This window comes from Notechis scutatus, chromosome 5, assembly GCF_049901735.1.
Source record: "Notechis scutatus isolate UNSWTSFEM ecotype Mainland chromosome 5, rNotScu1.2, whole genome shotgun sequence".
Taxonomy (NCBI): domain Eukaryota; kingdom Metazoa; phylum Chordata; class Lepidosauria; order Squamata; family Elapidae; genus Notechis; species Notechis scutatus.
This window is the reverse complement of record NC_142013.1, coordinates 5479188-5494056: the sequence shown is the minus strand read 5'-3', so window position 1 is coordinate 5494056 and position 14869 is coordinate 5479188. Positions and strand designations below refer to the sequence as shown.

Sequence of the window (14869 nt, the reverse complement as noted above, 5' to 3'; positions counted from 1 at the left end):
GAAATGTTGCCAAGATCCTCCATGAATTTATTAAATCACTTTTCACTATTCAAATTATTGACCATCTCATGCTAATAAATCTCCCAGGCTAATTCTTTGGGGTGTGAAATGGGTTTAAAATGGATTTGGGCCGTCCTTTTAAAGTCTCCTCTTGGTCACTTTCATTAGATGACCGTCAGTCCTGGTGTTATAGAGAGGGAGAAAAATATCTCTTAGCCAGTTTCTCCATCCTATGCATGATTTTGTATCTTTCAATCATTTCTCCCCTCAGTTGCTATTTCTCAAATATTTTGACATACTCTCGTAGGAAAAGTATTTGATACCCTGCAGTATTGGGATGGTCCATTCATTTGTCTGTCTGTCTGCTGGACACTCTACCCTTTCTCTCTCTCTCTTTCTCTCTCCCTCTCTCCCTCTCCCTCCCTCCCTCCTTCCCTCCCTCTATTATCTCTATCTATCTATCTATCTATCTATCTATCTATCTATCTATCTATCTATCTATCTATCTATCTACCTACCTACCTACCTACCTACCTACCTATCTATCTATCTATCTATCTATCTATCTATCTATCTATCTATCTATCTATCTATCTATCTATCTAACTACCGGTATCTTATCTCTATTGTCTATCTATCATTTATCATGTATCTATCATCTATCTATCTCTATTCTGTCCATCTGTCTGTCTGTCTGTCTGTCTGTCTGTCTGTCTATCTATCTATCTATCTGTCTATCATCTATCTATCATCTATCTATCTCTATTGTCTATCTATATCTATCTCTATTTTTATGTATCTATCTATTAACTATCTATCTCTACTGTCTGTCTGTCTGTCTATCTATCTATCTATCTATCTATCTATCTATCTATCTATCTATCTATCTATCTCTATTGTCTATCTATATCTATCTCTATTTTTATGTATCTATCTATCAACTATCTATCTCTACTGTCTGTCTGTCTGTCTGTCTGTCTGTCTATCTATCTATCTATCTATCTATCTATCTATCTATCTATCTATCTATCTCTATTGTCTATCTATCTATTATCTATCTATCATCTATTAATCTCTATTGTCTATCTATCTCTATTGTCTATCTATCTATCTATCAGTGACATTAATGTAGGAAATCAGAATAACAGAGTTGGAAGGGACCTTGGAGATCTTCTAGTCCAACCCCCTGCTCAAACAGGAAATACTACAGTATACCATTCCAGACAAGTGACTGTCCAATCTCTTGTTAAAAGCCTCCAGTGTTGGAGCATTCACAACTTCTGGAGGCAAGTCGTCCCACTGATTGATTGTTCCCATTGTCAGGAAATTTCTCCTTAGTTCTAGATAATATATATGCAGATATTGTAATGTATAGTAACATAAAATAATAAACATCATATAATAAATACCATATCATATATACTATACTATAATAATATAATAGTACAATACAATACAATACAATACAATATAATATAATGGTATAGTGGTATATAATACAATATAATTATAATACCCTGTTTCTCCAACAATACGGCCTTCCCCAATAGGAAGTCCCAGCATGTTTTATAGGCATGAAATGAAATTAAGCCCCTCCCCCCAAATTAAGGCCTATATTAAAACATGCAAAATGGGGGGAATGGTGGGGGGGCTTGCCATTAGGAAGTACTTTTGTTGCACACCCGGATATGGTGCTGCCTGCGTTGACCCCGATACGAAGTGCCCCACCAACGCCGAGGTCAACATCCAAGCCATCACTGCCCGCCCGAAGATGCAAGGGGGGCAGAATTAAGTCACCCCTGAAAAGATGGCCTAGCCATTTTTTCGGGGCTCAAAAAAAAATAAGACTCGGCCTTATTATATGAGAAACACGGTATATATTATGAAATAGTGGTATAAAACATTACAATACAATATAATACAGTGGTATAATACAATACAATACAATATAGTGGTATAATACAATATAATATAACAAAATATAGTTGTATAACACAATACAATATAATACAGTGGTATAATACAATACAATACAATATAGTGGTATAATACAATATAATATAACAAAATATAGTTGTATAACACAATACAATATAATATAGTGGTATAGTACAACACAATACAATATAATATATAATAAACTAGTGATATAACATAATTCAATTCAATACAATAAAGTACAATATAGTGGTATAATACAATATAATGTAATAAAATATAGTTGTATAACACAATACAATATAATGTAGTGGTATAGTACAACACAATACAATACAATATAATATATAATAAACTAGCTATATAACATAATTCAATTCAATACAATAAATACAATACAATACAATATAGTGGTACAATACAATATAATATAATAAAATATAGTTGTATAACACAATACAATATAATATAGTGGTATAGTACAACACAATACAATACAATATAATATATAATAAACTAGTGATATAACATAATTCAATTCAATACAATAAATGCAACACAATTCAATAAAAATACAATACCACCAGATTACAGCCGTGTCTTGCATCTCTCCAAGTAGTTAAGAACTCCAGAGAAATATCACTGAGGGGAGACATCTCCAAATGGCCCTGGGGTGGAAGGACTGGATGAATGGAAGCAACCTTTGATCTAAGAAGATCCTCTTAAGTTTTCCCCCACACTTTCTCCTTTGGAATTAGATCAAAGCCAGTTGCAAAAATTGCTGAGGGCTGCAAACAGGGGATCCTCTAGGCTAGGACGCATATTTCTCAGCTGAAATATTGGAGGACCAGACAGAGATCAGTCACTTCAGCAAACTTTTCCAGTTTCTTATCCGCCCTCTTAATTCCAGAGGGATAAAAATCTTGTTGTGGACTTTTTTTTTTCCCAGTCTCAGGTCTGAAATGAGGTGCTTGACCTCAGATGTGGACACAGGAAGCAGCAGTTAGAAAGATTATTTTTTGAGAGTAAATCAGAGCTGGAGCGCAGGTTCAAATGTGAAAATATTGCAGAGATGGTTCCCTCGGGATTCTGCAGGAGATTGACACTTTCAATCTCTGTTTTTCAGGGAGCTGATAACTGCAGGCCGTCCTTGACTTACGGCCACAAGGGAGCCCGAAATGTCCATCGCTAAGCGAGACGGCTGTGAAGTGAATTTTGCCCCATTTTACAACCTTTCTTTCCACAGCTGTTAAGTGAATCACTGCGGTTGTTTAACGACACCGTTGTTAAGTGAATCTGGCTTTGACTTTTCCCCACCAGAAGGTCGCAAATCACATGACCCCCAGGACACTGCAGCCGTCCTAAACACGACTCACTTTGCCAAGTGTCCGAATTTTGATCACGCAGCCCTGGGGGTGCTGCAAATGGTCGTAAGTTTCAAAACACGGTCATTGGTAACATTTTCTGGAATGTCAAATGGTCATTAAACGAACTGTTATAAGTCGAGGGCTACCTGTAATGCCAGAACCAAGAAAGGATTCTTGAGCTTAGCAGCAACAGTTGTTTCTTCTTTTCTCTCTGTCAGACAAAGTTTCCTTTGCTGGGCTTCTGCTAATTAAAATTACTTCACTTGCCTAACTTACCCTGTTTCCCCAAAAATATGACCTACCCTGAAAGTAAGTCCTAGCTTGGTTTTGTTCACGTGCGCCCAATATAAGCTCTACCCCTAAAATAAACCCTAATTAAGATCCCACCCACTCCAGAGTGGAGGGAAAAATTAAGCTAGGATGGGGATGGAGAGGTGGAGCTGCCCTACTACTTACTTTTGGACAGTTGTAGCCAGGCCTCGCACACCCCGACACCTGCCTTGCTGGTCCATTTCTTCTGCAGCCAGCAAGGCTGGCAAGGCTTTCCTGAAGGCCTCTGTAGCTGATAGCAAAGCTCCAAATTGATCCGAAAGGCCCCTGACAGCGAAAAGAAGTCCAGGCTTATTTTTGGGGAAATGCAGTGCTGGTATTCCTTGATTTACAACCGTTTGTTGACGGACCATTTGAAGTTACAACAGCATGGGAAAAGTGACTTAGGATTGGTCCTTGCACTTCCAACTATCATAGCATCCTCCGGCCTTGTACGTAAGACTGTTGTACCATCCAACAGTCACATGATTAAAATTCAGGTGTTTGGCAATCGGCATATATGTAAAGACAATTGCCATGTTTCCAAGTGACATGAAGGCCATTTTTGACCTTCCCGACTGGCTTTTGAAAAGCAAAGTCAATCAGAGAAGCCACTTAATAACCACATGATTCACTGAATGACTTTGGTTATGTGCATAACAGCCGTGGCCAAAAACGGTTGCCAAATTGGCCATGATTGGCTTAGCAACCACCTGACTTAGAAATGGAAAATTCTGGAACCGATTGTGGTGCTAAGTCAAGAACTACCTCTGCTTTTTCTTCAGTTATTACTATTATTTTCAGTCATCTATCCAGAACAGACATTAAGATGAACGGAATATAATTTCTTGGATCTCCCCTAATTTCATTATTAAAATGTCCTATTGATTGTCGTCTGGTTCTCTGATGTGGAGCCTGTCTTGAGGCACAAATTCTTAGATATTTTTTATTTTTTATTATTTATTCTTCTTCTCCTCCTCCTCCTCCCCTTCTTCCTCCTTCTGCTTCGTTCTTCTCCTTCCTTCTTCTTCTCCTTTTTTCTCCTCTTCCTCCTCTTCTTCCTCTTCCCCTTCCTCCTTCTTCTGCTTCCTACTTTTCCTTCCTTCTCCTTCTTCTCCTTTCTCCTCCTCCTCTTCTCCTCCTCCTCCTCCTCTTCTTCTCCTTCTTCATCTCCTCCTCCTCCTTCTTCATCCTCCTCCTCCTTCTCCTTTCTCCTCCTTTTCCTCCTCCTCTTTTTCCTCCTCCTTCAACTTAGTCCTCATCTTCTCTTTTTTTCAATGCCTCAAAGGCTTGGTGATTTCTTTCACCAGGCATGAAGCAACAGGCAGTCCTCATCTTACAACCGCAGTAAACCTCCATTGCTAAGCAATGTGGTCATTAAGTGAAACACACCCGATTTTATGAGATTATTATTTTTTTGCTGTGGTCTCTAAGCAAATCATGTGGTTATTAAGCGAGCCCAGCATTCCCCATTAACCTTACTTATTGAATGCCCTGGAAGGGTCCCAAGTGTCAACCACATGAAGCCAGCATTTTTTGAAAAATGCATGCCAGTTTACAAATGGTTTTAATCCTATTATCACAGAAATGCGACAGAGGATGAGTCCCTTTTTTTCCAGCAACTTCTGTAAATTTGAACGCTCCGTTAAATATAACGGGTCATAAGTCAAGGAGTAATTGCAATAGATTCTGACACAAGAGAAGCTTCCTTCATATATAAAGTCTCAAATTGGAGGACACCAGCAACCAGAGGAAGAATTTCTGTTCAGTTTTATTAATAGGTCAAAAGCCAGGGGAGGAAAAAAAAAAACCACACCGTGCGCTAAAAAGCAGCATATGTTCCAGTCTTTATAAATAGAAATAATACTTCCATCCTAATTACGATCATGACCAAACCAAATGCCACTTGCATGAGTTAGATTAATATGGGAAACATGAACATTAAAGTATTAAGGCTGCAAATGTTCGCTGAAGATTACTCAGTTAAATGTTCATTTAATTGGACGGGATCCGTTTGAACTCAGAAAGTTGATGTTTTACTTAGCAAGCCCGTGTTATTTTGGGTCATGTAGCAACTGACATATCGTTATAAGATGAGAGATCTTTCTGTAGTTATCCCCAGCTTCTTGGCCATGGATGACAGGTAATCCTCGATATACGACCATTCATTGAACAACGGTCCAAAATTACAGTGGCCTCAGAAAAGGTACTTTGCAGAATGTCACTCTTCCTTCCCAAGGTCACGTGATCGCAATTAGGTTGTTGGGCAATCCACTTTCATTTAGGACCAGCAAACACATAGTCATATAATTGCAATTTGTGACATTTTTGACTGGTTTCTGGCATTTCCCCCCCGTCAATTTCAGTATTTGTTTGCTGGGTTTCTAGAAAACCCACCCATTCAGGGAAGTGGATTCATAGAATAAAATAGAATAGGATGGGAATTGGGAATAGAGTAGAGTAGTGTCTACTATTGACCTCACCCCTTTCCTAAGAGGTCTGTAGGGGCGTGCATAAGCGCACCAACATGCCTACCATCGCTGTGCTATTGTTTCTTTTTAATTTTCTTATATGTATCCATTTCATGTATTCATAACTATGTTTATACTTATACCTGTTATCTTATAATCACTTGACAAAATAAATGTAAATAATAAATAAAAGAGTAGAGTAGTGTAGAGTAGAGTAGAGTAGAGTAGAGTAGAGTAGAGTAGAGTAGAATAGAATAGAATAGAATAGAATAGAATAGAATAGAATAGAATAGAATAGAACAGGAATTAGAATTAGAATTAGAATTAGAATTAGAATTCTTTTATTGGCCAAGTGTGATTGGACACACAAGGAATTTATCTTGGTGCAGATGCTCTCTTGGTGCGGATGTATAAAAGATACATTCGTCAAGAATCATCAGGTGCAACACTTAATGATAGTCATAGGGTATAATAAGCAATCAAATCATACTAGGAAACAGTCAATATAAATCGTAAGGATACAAGCGACAAGGTTACCGTCATGCAGTCACAAGTGGGAGGAGATGGGTGATAAGGAGTGATGAGAAGATTAATAGGAATAGAATAGGATAGGAATAGAATAAGAATAGAATAGAATAGAATAGAATAGAATAGAATAGAGTAGAGTAGAGTAGAGTAGAGTAGAGTAGAGTAGAGTAGAATAGAATAGAATAGAATAGAATAGAATAGAATAGAATAGAATAGAATAGAATAGAATAGAATAACAGAATTAGAAGGAACCTTGGAGGTCTTCTAGTCCAACCCCCTGCTTAGGCAGGAAACCCACTTCAGACAAATGGTCATTCAATCTTTTCTTAAAAACTTCCAGTGTGTGAGCATTTACAACTTCTGGAGGCAAGTTGTTCCACTGGTTAATTGTTCTCCCTGTCAGGAAATTTCTCCTTAGTTTTAAGTTGCTTCTCTCCTTGATTAGTTTCCACCTATTGCTTCTTGTCCTGCCCTCAGGTGCTTTGGAGAATAGCTTGACTCCTTCTCCCCTTTGTGTCAGCCCCTGAAATATTGGGAAACTGCTATCATGTCAACCCTAGTCCTTGTTTTCATCAAACTAGATATGATCAATATAATATTGCTTCACTTCCGTCTGCTTTCTTTTAGCAGTTTGCTTAACAACCAACATAAACATGGTTGGATAGTCAGATTCTGTTCATGTGGTGCTCAACTTATGGCCAGAAGACTTTTCACAAAAATTCCGGTCACAACCATGGTCCTATGTCAAGAACTACCTGCAGTAGCATTGACCTAAGCATTTCATTAAAAACTCTTTATTATTTTTATGAGCATTTTTCATGAGGTAATTTGACTAAGCATCTATCTTGGTTACCGTAGTTTCGATTCTGATTTATTTGGTTCAACGATTGTCATTGTTTGTCTTCCTGATGTAATGACAGCTGGGGTTGTTGTTGTTTTTTGCGGTGCTTACGTTGATGTATTTCTTTTATTAAATTTAAAGGCTCACATTTTAAAAAGTTAAGGCTTGATAAAAGCTGATCTACAGCAAGCGGTAGAACGGAGACGCATTGCAAATACAGTTAGATAAATAATTTATCAATCGGTCACACTCTGACAATCTTAAGCAAAGAGTTTATGAGGTTCTGATGTTTGGTTTTGCAATTTTCCCCTGGTCCTTTTTAGAGTAGAGCTTTAAAAGTTTCTTTCTTCATGCATGACCCTCTTGCTGAGCTTAGACGGCGTTTCTAGGCCCAGGCTTATAAACATTTTAAGCGCTGTAATCCAAAATTGCTATTCCTGGCCCAAAAACCTTTTAACTCTGATTTTTTTAAAGTGTAAAATCAATGTTTCGCAAACTTGGCAACTTTAATATGTATGGACTGCATTCTGGGCATTGAAGTCCACACACGTTAAAATTGCCAGATTTGAGAAACACTGCTCTAAATGTTAATGTCTATTTTCTCTGTTTCTAAATTAAATATATTTTCATGCTTAGTACAGGCAGTCCTGGACTTAAAATCATTTGTTTAGTGACCGGTCAAAGATGTTCAGAGTATTGCAGCTTAAATTCAGCGCCAGAAAAAAATAAACATCTCCAGTTACAGAAGGTCACTTAATGCTTTGTTCAGAGTATTGCAGCATAACTTCAGTGCCAGAAAATGTAAGCACACATGGCTGAGGCTTCATTTAACTTCTTTATAAACATATAGAGTAAATTTTACAATACCAGTTGTAGATTTCTCCAACATGGGGCAAACTCAAACAGAAGTAGACATGTTTCAGGTTCAGAGCAGAACAGCAACTCAGGAGCTCAGAAACAGACATCAGTTTCACTTTAGTGCAGCAGGCAAGCAAGATACACAGCAGAGGAGAGAAGCAGTTTCATTTTCAATAGACAGACTCAGAGCTTCACGTAGCTTCAGAGCAGCAGAGCTTAATATAGAGCCACGCCTAGGCTACTTCTAGTTTCAGTTTCCAAACAGTTCTCATTGGCTGACTTAGTTGCTATTCCTGTTCATTGGCTGACCTTGTTACCATGCTCTATTCCAGTTCATGAATATACTCTGACAAAAGATACGACAGAAAATGGCGACTTATGACTGTTTTTTCACACTTACAACCCGTTGCAGCATCCCCATGGTCACGTGATCAAAATTCAGAGGCCTGGCAACTGGCATGTACTTATGACGGTTGCAGTGTCCCGGGAGTCACGTGAGCCCCTTTTGCGACCTTCTGACAAGCAAAGTCAGGGAAACCAGATTCACTTAACAACCATGTTACCAACTTAAATGCAGTGATTTCACTTAACGTGGCAGGATAGGTCGTAAAATGGGGCAAAAAAATCAACTACTGAATCACTTAGGAACAGAAATGTTGGGCTCAATTGTGGTTGTAAATTGAGGACTACCTGTAATTTAGATATCCCCCTCCCCGAGACTTAGGGCTAATATTTTGACTTAGCATTTTATGTTCTCACTGTAGTTTGTTTTAATTGTTTTATACTTTCACTGTGTTGGACTGTTCTACACTGTTCATTTTTAGTACTGATGCTTCTATAACAATCTGCATTGATTTTATCCTATTGTTGTTTTAGTTTGTGTGTATGCTGGTCTTCGACTGCAGGAATAAACAATTGATTTGATTTAACGATCTAAATCAGGATTCCTCCTGTCCATCAGATGGATTTATGGCGCCGTTTTTCATGGGTGCTTGATAATGCAGAGAAAGGAGCTTGAGGCTCACAATTTGTAGCTTTTGGGTTGGCCACTTTCTCTGCATTCAGATGGTCGCTGGTTCTATTGCATGTACAGAGTTCTTGGGCATATCAGGGAGGATATCTGTATTCTTTTGGAAACCATGGAGAGCTTCTGTCAGTTTGTTTATTTCTTTGTATCCCACCTTTATTGTTTTCACAAACAATTCAAGATGGCGAACATATTTCAGTGCACCTTCCTGCTCCTATTTTCCCCAAAGCCACTCAGCTTGTTTTTCATGCCTAAGGCAGGACTAGAACTCTCTGTCTCCTGGTGATGGGCCCAAAGTCACCCAGTCAGCTTTCGTGCCTAAGGCAGGAGTAGAACTCACAGTCTCCTGCTGACTGGCCCAAAGTCACTCAGCCACATATCATGCCTAAGGTGGGACTAGAACTCACAGTCACCTGCTGATTGGCCCAAAGTCACTCAGCCAGATTTTGTGCCTAAGGTGGAACTAGAATTCACAGTCACCTGCTGATTGGCCCAAAGTCACTCAGCCTGATTTTGTGCCTAAGGCGGGACTAGAACTCACCATCTCCTGCTGATTGGCCCAAAAGTCACCCAGTCAGCTTTCATGCCTAAGGTGGGACTAGAACTTTCAGTCTCCTGCTGATTGGCCCAAAGTCATCCAGTCAGCAGGAGTAGAACTCACAGTCTCCTCCTGATTGGCCCAAAGCCAGATTTCAAGACTAGAAGGCAAGACTAGAACTCGTCGTCTTCTGGTGGTTGGTTCAAAGTCACCCAGCTGGTTTATATGTCTAAGGCAAGACTAGAACTCATGCTCTCCTGCTTCCTAGCCTGGTGTCTTAACCACTGGACCAAACTGGGTCTTGGCTGGAAAGAACGTTATAAGGAACCAGGTGGATCAGTGGTCCTACACGGATGTAATGAACCTTCTTAGATCCATTATGGTTTCTACCACACCAATTTAACCCGCGACTTCTCTTTTCTAGGACAATTAGATCAGATCGCCCCGTTTTGTTGATGTGGAAGAGACCCATCCGAGGGCCATGGATGTGAAAGACCGAAAGCCATACCGTTCTTTGACCAAACGTTGCGATGCTGAACGGCGCTATACCAGCTCCTCCGCGGAGAGCGAGGACAGCAAAATCCCGCAGAAGTCGTACAGTTCCAGCGAGACTCTGAAAGCCTATGACCAGGATTCCAGAATGATCTACGGCAGTCGGGTTAAAGACATGGTACCCCAAGAAGCAGATGAGTACTGTCGAACAGGTAGGTAGGAGCTACTCAAACCATGAGTGTTATAAAGTAACCTGTTATGGCTTGTCTGGTTAAGAAGATTAAACAAACCACAATTGCGAGGCTCCCAAAATCTAGAAAGACGTGCGGCGTTATACTTCGTATATATGTATACTTCGTAGCACTTCCCTATATCGTTCCTTGCCTGTAGACAGGAATTGTGCCAAACTAAAGTAACTACCGTGTTTCTCATATAATAAGGCCGGGTCTTATTTTTTTTGAGCCCCGAAAAAACGGCTAGGCCGTCTTTTTGGGGGTGACTTAAATCCCCCCCTTGCATCTTAGGGTGGGCGGCGACGGCTTGGATGTTGACCTCGGCATTGGTGGGGCAGTTTGTATCAGGGTCAACGCAGGCAGCACCATATCCGGGTGTTCAACAAAAGTACTTCCTAACGGCAAGCCCCCCTGCCATTTCCCGCCCCATTTTGCATGTTTTAATATAGGCCTTAATTTGGGGGGAGGGGCTTAATTTCATTTCATGCCTATAAAACATGCTGGGACTTCCTATTGGGGGAGGCCGTATTGTTGGAGAAACAGGGTACTTGCATCCTTAAGTATAAACTCTGAGAATATCTAATGAGGAGCCCGTCTACTCTCTTCCTCCCAGCCAAAGTATGTAAACTTTGCTGTTTCATGATCCTTGGGAATGTGGCCTTTCCCTTCTGGGAATCCAGCACACATTCCACTGCAGGGATCGAGAAAGTGCATGTACGGGGCTGGTGATCATCATTTAAAGGCCATCAGGATTTATTTATTTAGCATATGGCATTCTACAGAGATCGTGCAATAAGTGATAAACAGCACTAATAAAACGCATTATTCATCCAAACACAAATGTTTAAATAAAACATCATAAATAAAACAACTGAGGTTTTATTTTATCCATATCTGTATCTATCTTTTTTTTAATGTATATAAGAATATGTGGCAATAGAATAGAAAATAGGATGGGATGGGATGGGATGGAATAGGATGGGATGGGATAGAATAGAATAGAATAGAAATAGAATAGAATAGAATAAGAAAGGAAGAGAAGGGAAGAGAAGAGAAGAGAAGAGAGAAGAGAATAGAAAATAAAATTAGAATAGAATATAGAATAGAATATAGAATATAGAATAGAATAGAATAGAATAGAATAGAATAGAATAGAATAGAATAGAATAGAAAGTAGGATGGGATGGGATGAAATAGAAATAAAAATAGAAATAGAAATAGAAATAGAAATAGAAATAATAGAAATAGAAATAGAATAGAATAAGGAAGAGAAGAGAGAAGAGAAGAGAAGAGAAGAGAAGAGAAGAGAAGAGAAGAGAAGAGAGAATAGAATAGAAAATAAAATATAGAATAGAATAGAATGGAATGGAATGGAATAGAATAACAGAGTTTGAAGGGACCTTGGAGGTCTTCTAATCCAACCCCCTGCTTAGGCAGGAAACCCTATTTCAGACAAATGGTTGTCCAATCTTTTCTTTAAAAATCCAGTGTTGGAGAATTCACAACTTCTGGAGGCAAAATGTTCCACTGGTTAATTGTTCTCACTGTCAGGACATTTCTCCTTAGATCTAGGTTGCTTCTCTCCTTGATTATTTTCCATCCATTGCTTCTTGTCCTGCCACCAGTCCCCTAATCCTCTTCGTTGCTCTTCTCTGCACTCTTTCTAGAGTCCCAACATCTTCTTTTTACATCATGGTGACCAAAACTGAATGCAAATATTCCAAGTGTGGCTTTACCAAGGCCTTATAAAGCAGTATCAACACTTTCCATGGTCTTGATTCTATCTAACACCTAAGATAAAATATTAAATTAAGGCGAAGCCATGATAAAATCAGTATGGTGCCACAGAATCACAATTAGAGTAGATATCTAAGGAGGTTAACCATCTAACCATCAAGCACAGTAACAAAACTGGCCATCATCAGGATCACCGAAACTTAGTGTGATGGGAGAACCAGACCTTGTTGTAAAAATGGATTAACAGTCTTTGGGCCTAGCCTTCCCCTGAAAGTAATTATTCCTATTTTACACTTGAGGAAATGAGATTGGAGCTGAAACAAGAATAATTAGCGCCAAGGGAGCAGGGATATGACAGGAAGAGAGATTGCTGAAAAGAAGTTAAAACCTTTTTTTTAAGACCAGCTCGTGTCCTGGTAACATGCCATTTTCTTGGCAATAGTAAGGATAAGAATAAGAATAATGCCTCTGTAATGAGAAAGATGAAACAGTTGAACATTTAATCAGTGGATGCAGCAAAATTTCACAAACTGACTACTTAGAACGCCATAACCGAGTTGTTAAAATCATTCACTGTGCCAAAAGTTTGGATTTGAGTATAGTAACAACTACTGGGAGCATCATGTTGAGAAGGTTCTGGAGAATGAAAAAGTCAAGATCTTGTGGGACTTCAGAATTCAGACGGACAGGCATTTGGCCCACAACACACCTGAAATAACAATAGTTGAAAAGAAAAAGGGTTGGTTCATTGACATTGCAAAACCTGGTGATGCACGAATTGTAGACACGCAACAAGAAAAAATCACCAAGTATCGGGACTTACAAATTGAAGTTGAGCAACTTTGGAAAAAGAAATCATGTGTTATCCCAATTCTAATTGGAGCCCTTGGAGCAATACCTAAAGGGCTACTTCGCTATTTGGAAATTCTGAATTTATCAGACTTGAATACCTTGATTCTACAAAAAAACCACCCTACTTGGAACAGCTTATATCCTCCGACGCTACCTGAACAGTTCCTAGGTCATTGGTTAGGACTCGAGCTGTTGACCTACCAACCAGCCCCAAAGGCTGTGAATCTCACCAAAGATTAACCAATAACAATAATAATAAGAGTACACACATCACCTCAAACCCCAGAGAAACTGCATGGAATTTTGTCCTTGACTTAGTTCATTTAGTGACTGTTCCAAGTTACAACGACACTGAAAAATGTGACTTATGACCATTTTCCACACTTACGACCATTGCGGCAACGCCATGATCAAAATTCAGACTCTTGGCAACTGACTCGTATTAATGATGATAGCAACGTCCCTGGGATCACGCAATCCCTTTTTGCTACCTTCTGTCAAGCAAAGCCCATCGTGGGGAAGCCAGATTCACTTAATAATCTTTTGGCTAACTTAATAGTGATTTACTTTAAATAGAATAGAATAACAGAGTTGGAAGGGACCTTGGAGGTCTTCTAGAACAGTGGTCACTAACCTGTGGGCTGGGGACCACTGGTGATCCGTGAGAAAATGTTGGTGGTCCACAGAGAAATGTCACCCCCAAAGCAATTAATCCAGGCTGCGCGGGAACAGAAGGCTGTGCCACCCACATGGCCCACAGGAACACAAAGCTTGTGTCACTTGCATTGCAAACAACATGAGGTAGTGAGGGGAGGGGAGAAAGGTGGAATGGGGAACTTGCCCCACTCGCCCCACGCGCCTGGCCTGGCCACTGAGCTGCTTCTTTCCACTTCTTTCTTCTTCTGCTTTTGGCTGCACACAAGGAAAGCACCAAAGATCTTTCTTTCTCTCCCCCAAACTCCACCAGAAATGAGTCTTTGGGACCCTGCAAGGCCTCCTGCTCCAAGAGGCTGCGTGGCAAAGTCTCATTTCTGGCGGAATTTGGGAGAGAGAGAGAGAAAGACTTCTGCAGCTTCTGCTGCTTTCCTTGCATGAAGCCAAAAGTCTCTCTCTCCCCCTGAGAACAGAGCTGGAGACGGTATCCTGCGATCCCAAATAAAGAACAAACGATCGGAAAACGGGGTTGGGAATTTTCCTGCAGACTTTTTGGGGGGATTTTCCCAGGGTCTCTGGTCCGCGGGATTTAAAATTATGGGTTTGGTGGTCCCTGAGGTCCAAAAGGTGGGCGACCCCTTTTCTAGTCCAGCCCCCTTCTTAGGCAGGAAACTCTACACCACTTCACACAAATGACTGTCCAATCTCTTCTTAAAAACTTCCAGTGTTGGAGCATTTACAACTTCCGGAGGCAAGTTGTTCCCCTGATTAATTGCTCTAACTGTCAGGAAATTTCTCCTTAGTTCTAAGTTGATTCTCACCTTGATTAGTTTCCACCCATTGGTTAACAACTATGTTAAGAAAGGTTGTAAAATGAGGCAAAATTCTCTTAATTGTCTCACTTAGCAAGATAAATCTGGCTCATCTGTGTTTTGACTACCTGTGCTGGGTAGTTGCCACGAGTTGAGCTCCACCTATGATGTTTTTTTTTAAATCTATGAATAGGTATTGTTCTCTCAAGTTA

General features: G+C 39.7%; 1 protein-coding gene across 9 annotated transcripts in view; it reads left to right on the top strand.

Annotated features, from left to right (window-relative positions):
* Positions 1-14869, top strand: part of TENM4 (teneurin transmembrane protein 4) — a 559913-nt gene that overhangs the window by 267261 nt on the left and 277783 nt on the right. For all 9 annotated transcript variants that reach the window (XM_087966004.1, XM_087966003.1, XM_087966002.1 and 6 more), the window contains exon 4: positions 10302-10581. In XM_087966004.1, coding sequence (XP_087822130.1) covers positions 10359-10581 — 223 coding nt within the window. In that variant the 5' untranslated portion in view covers positions 10302-10358. The remainder of the gene's footprint in view (positions 1-10301; positions 10582-14869) is intronic.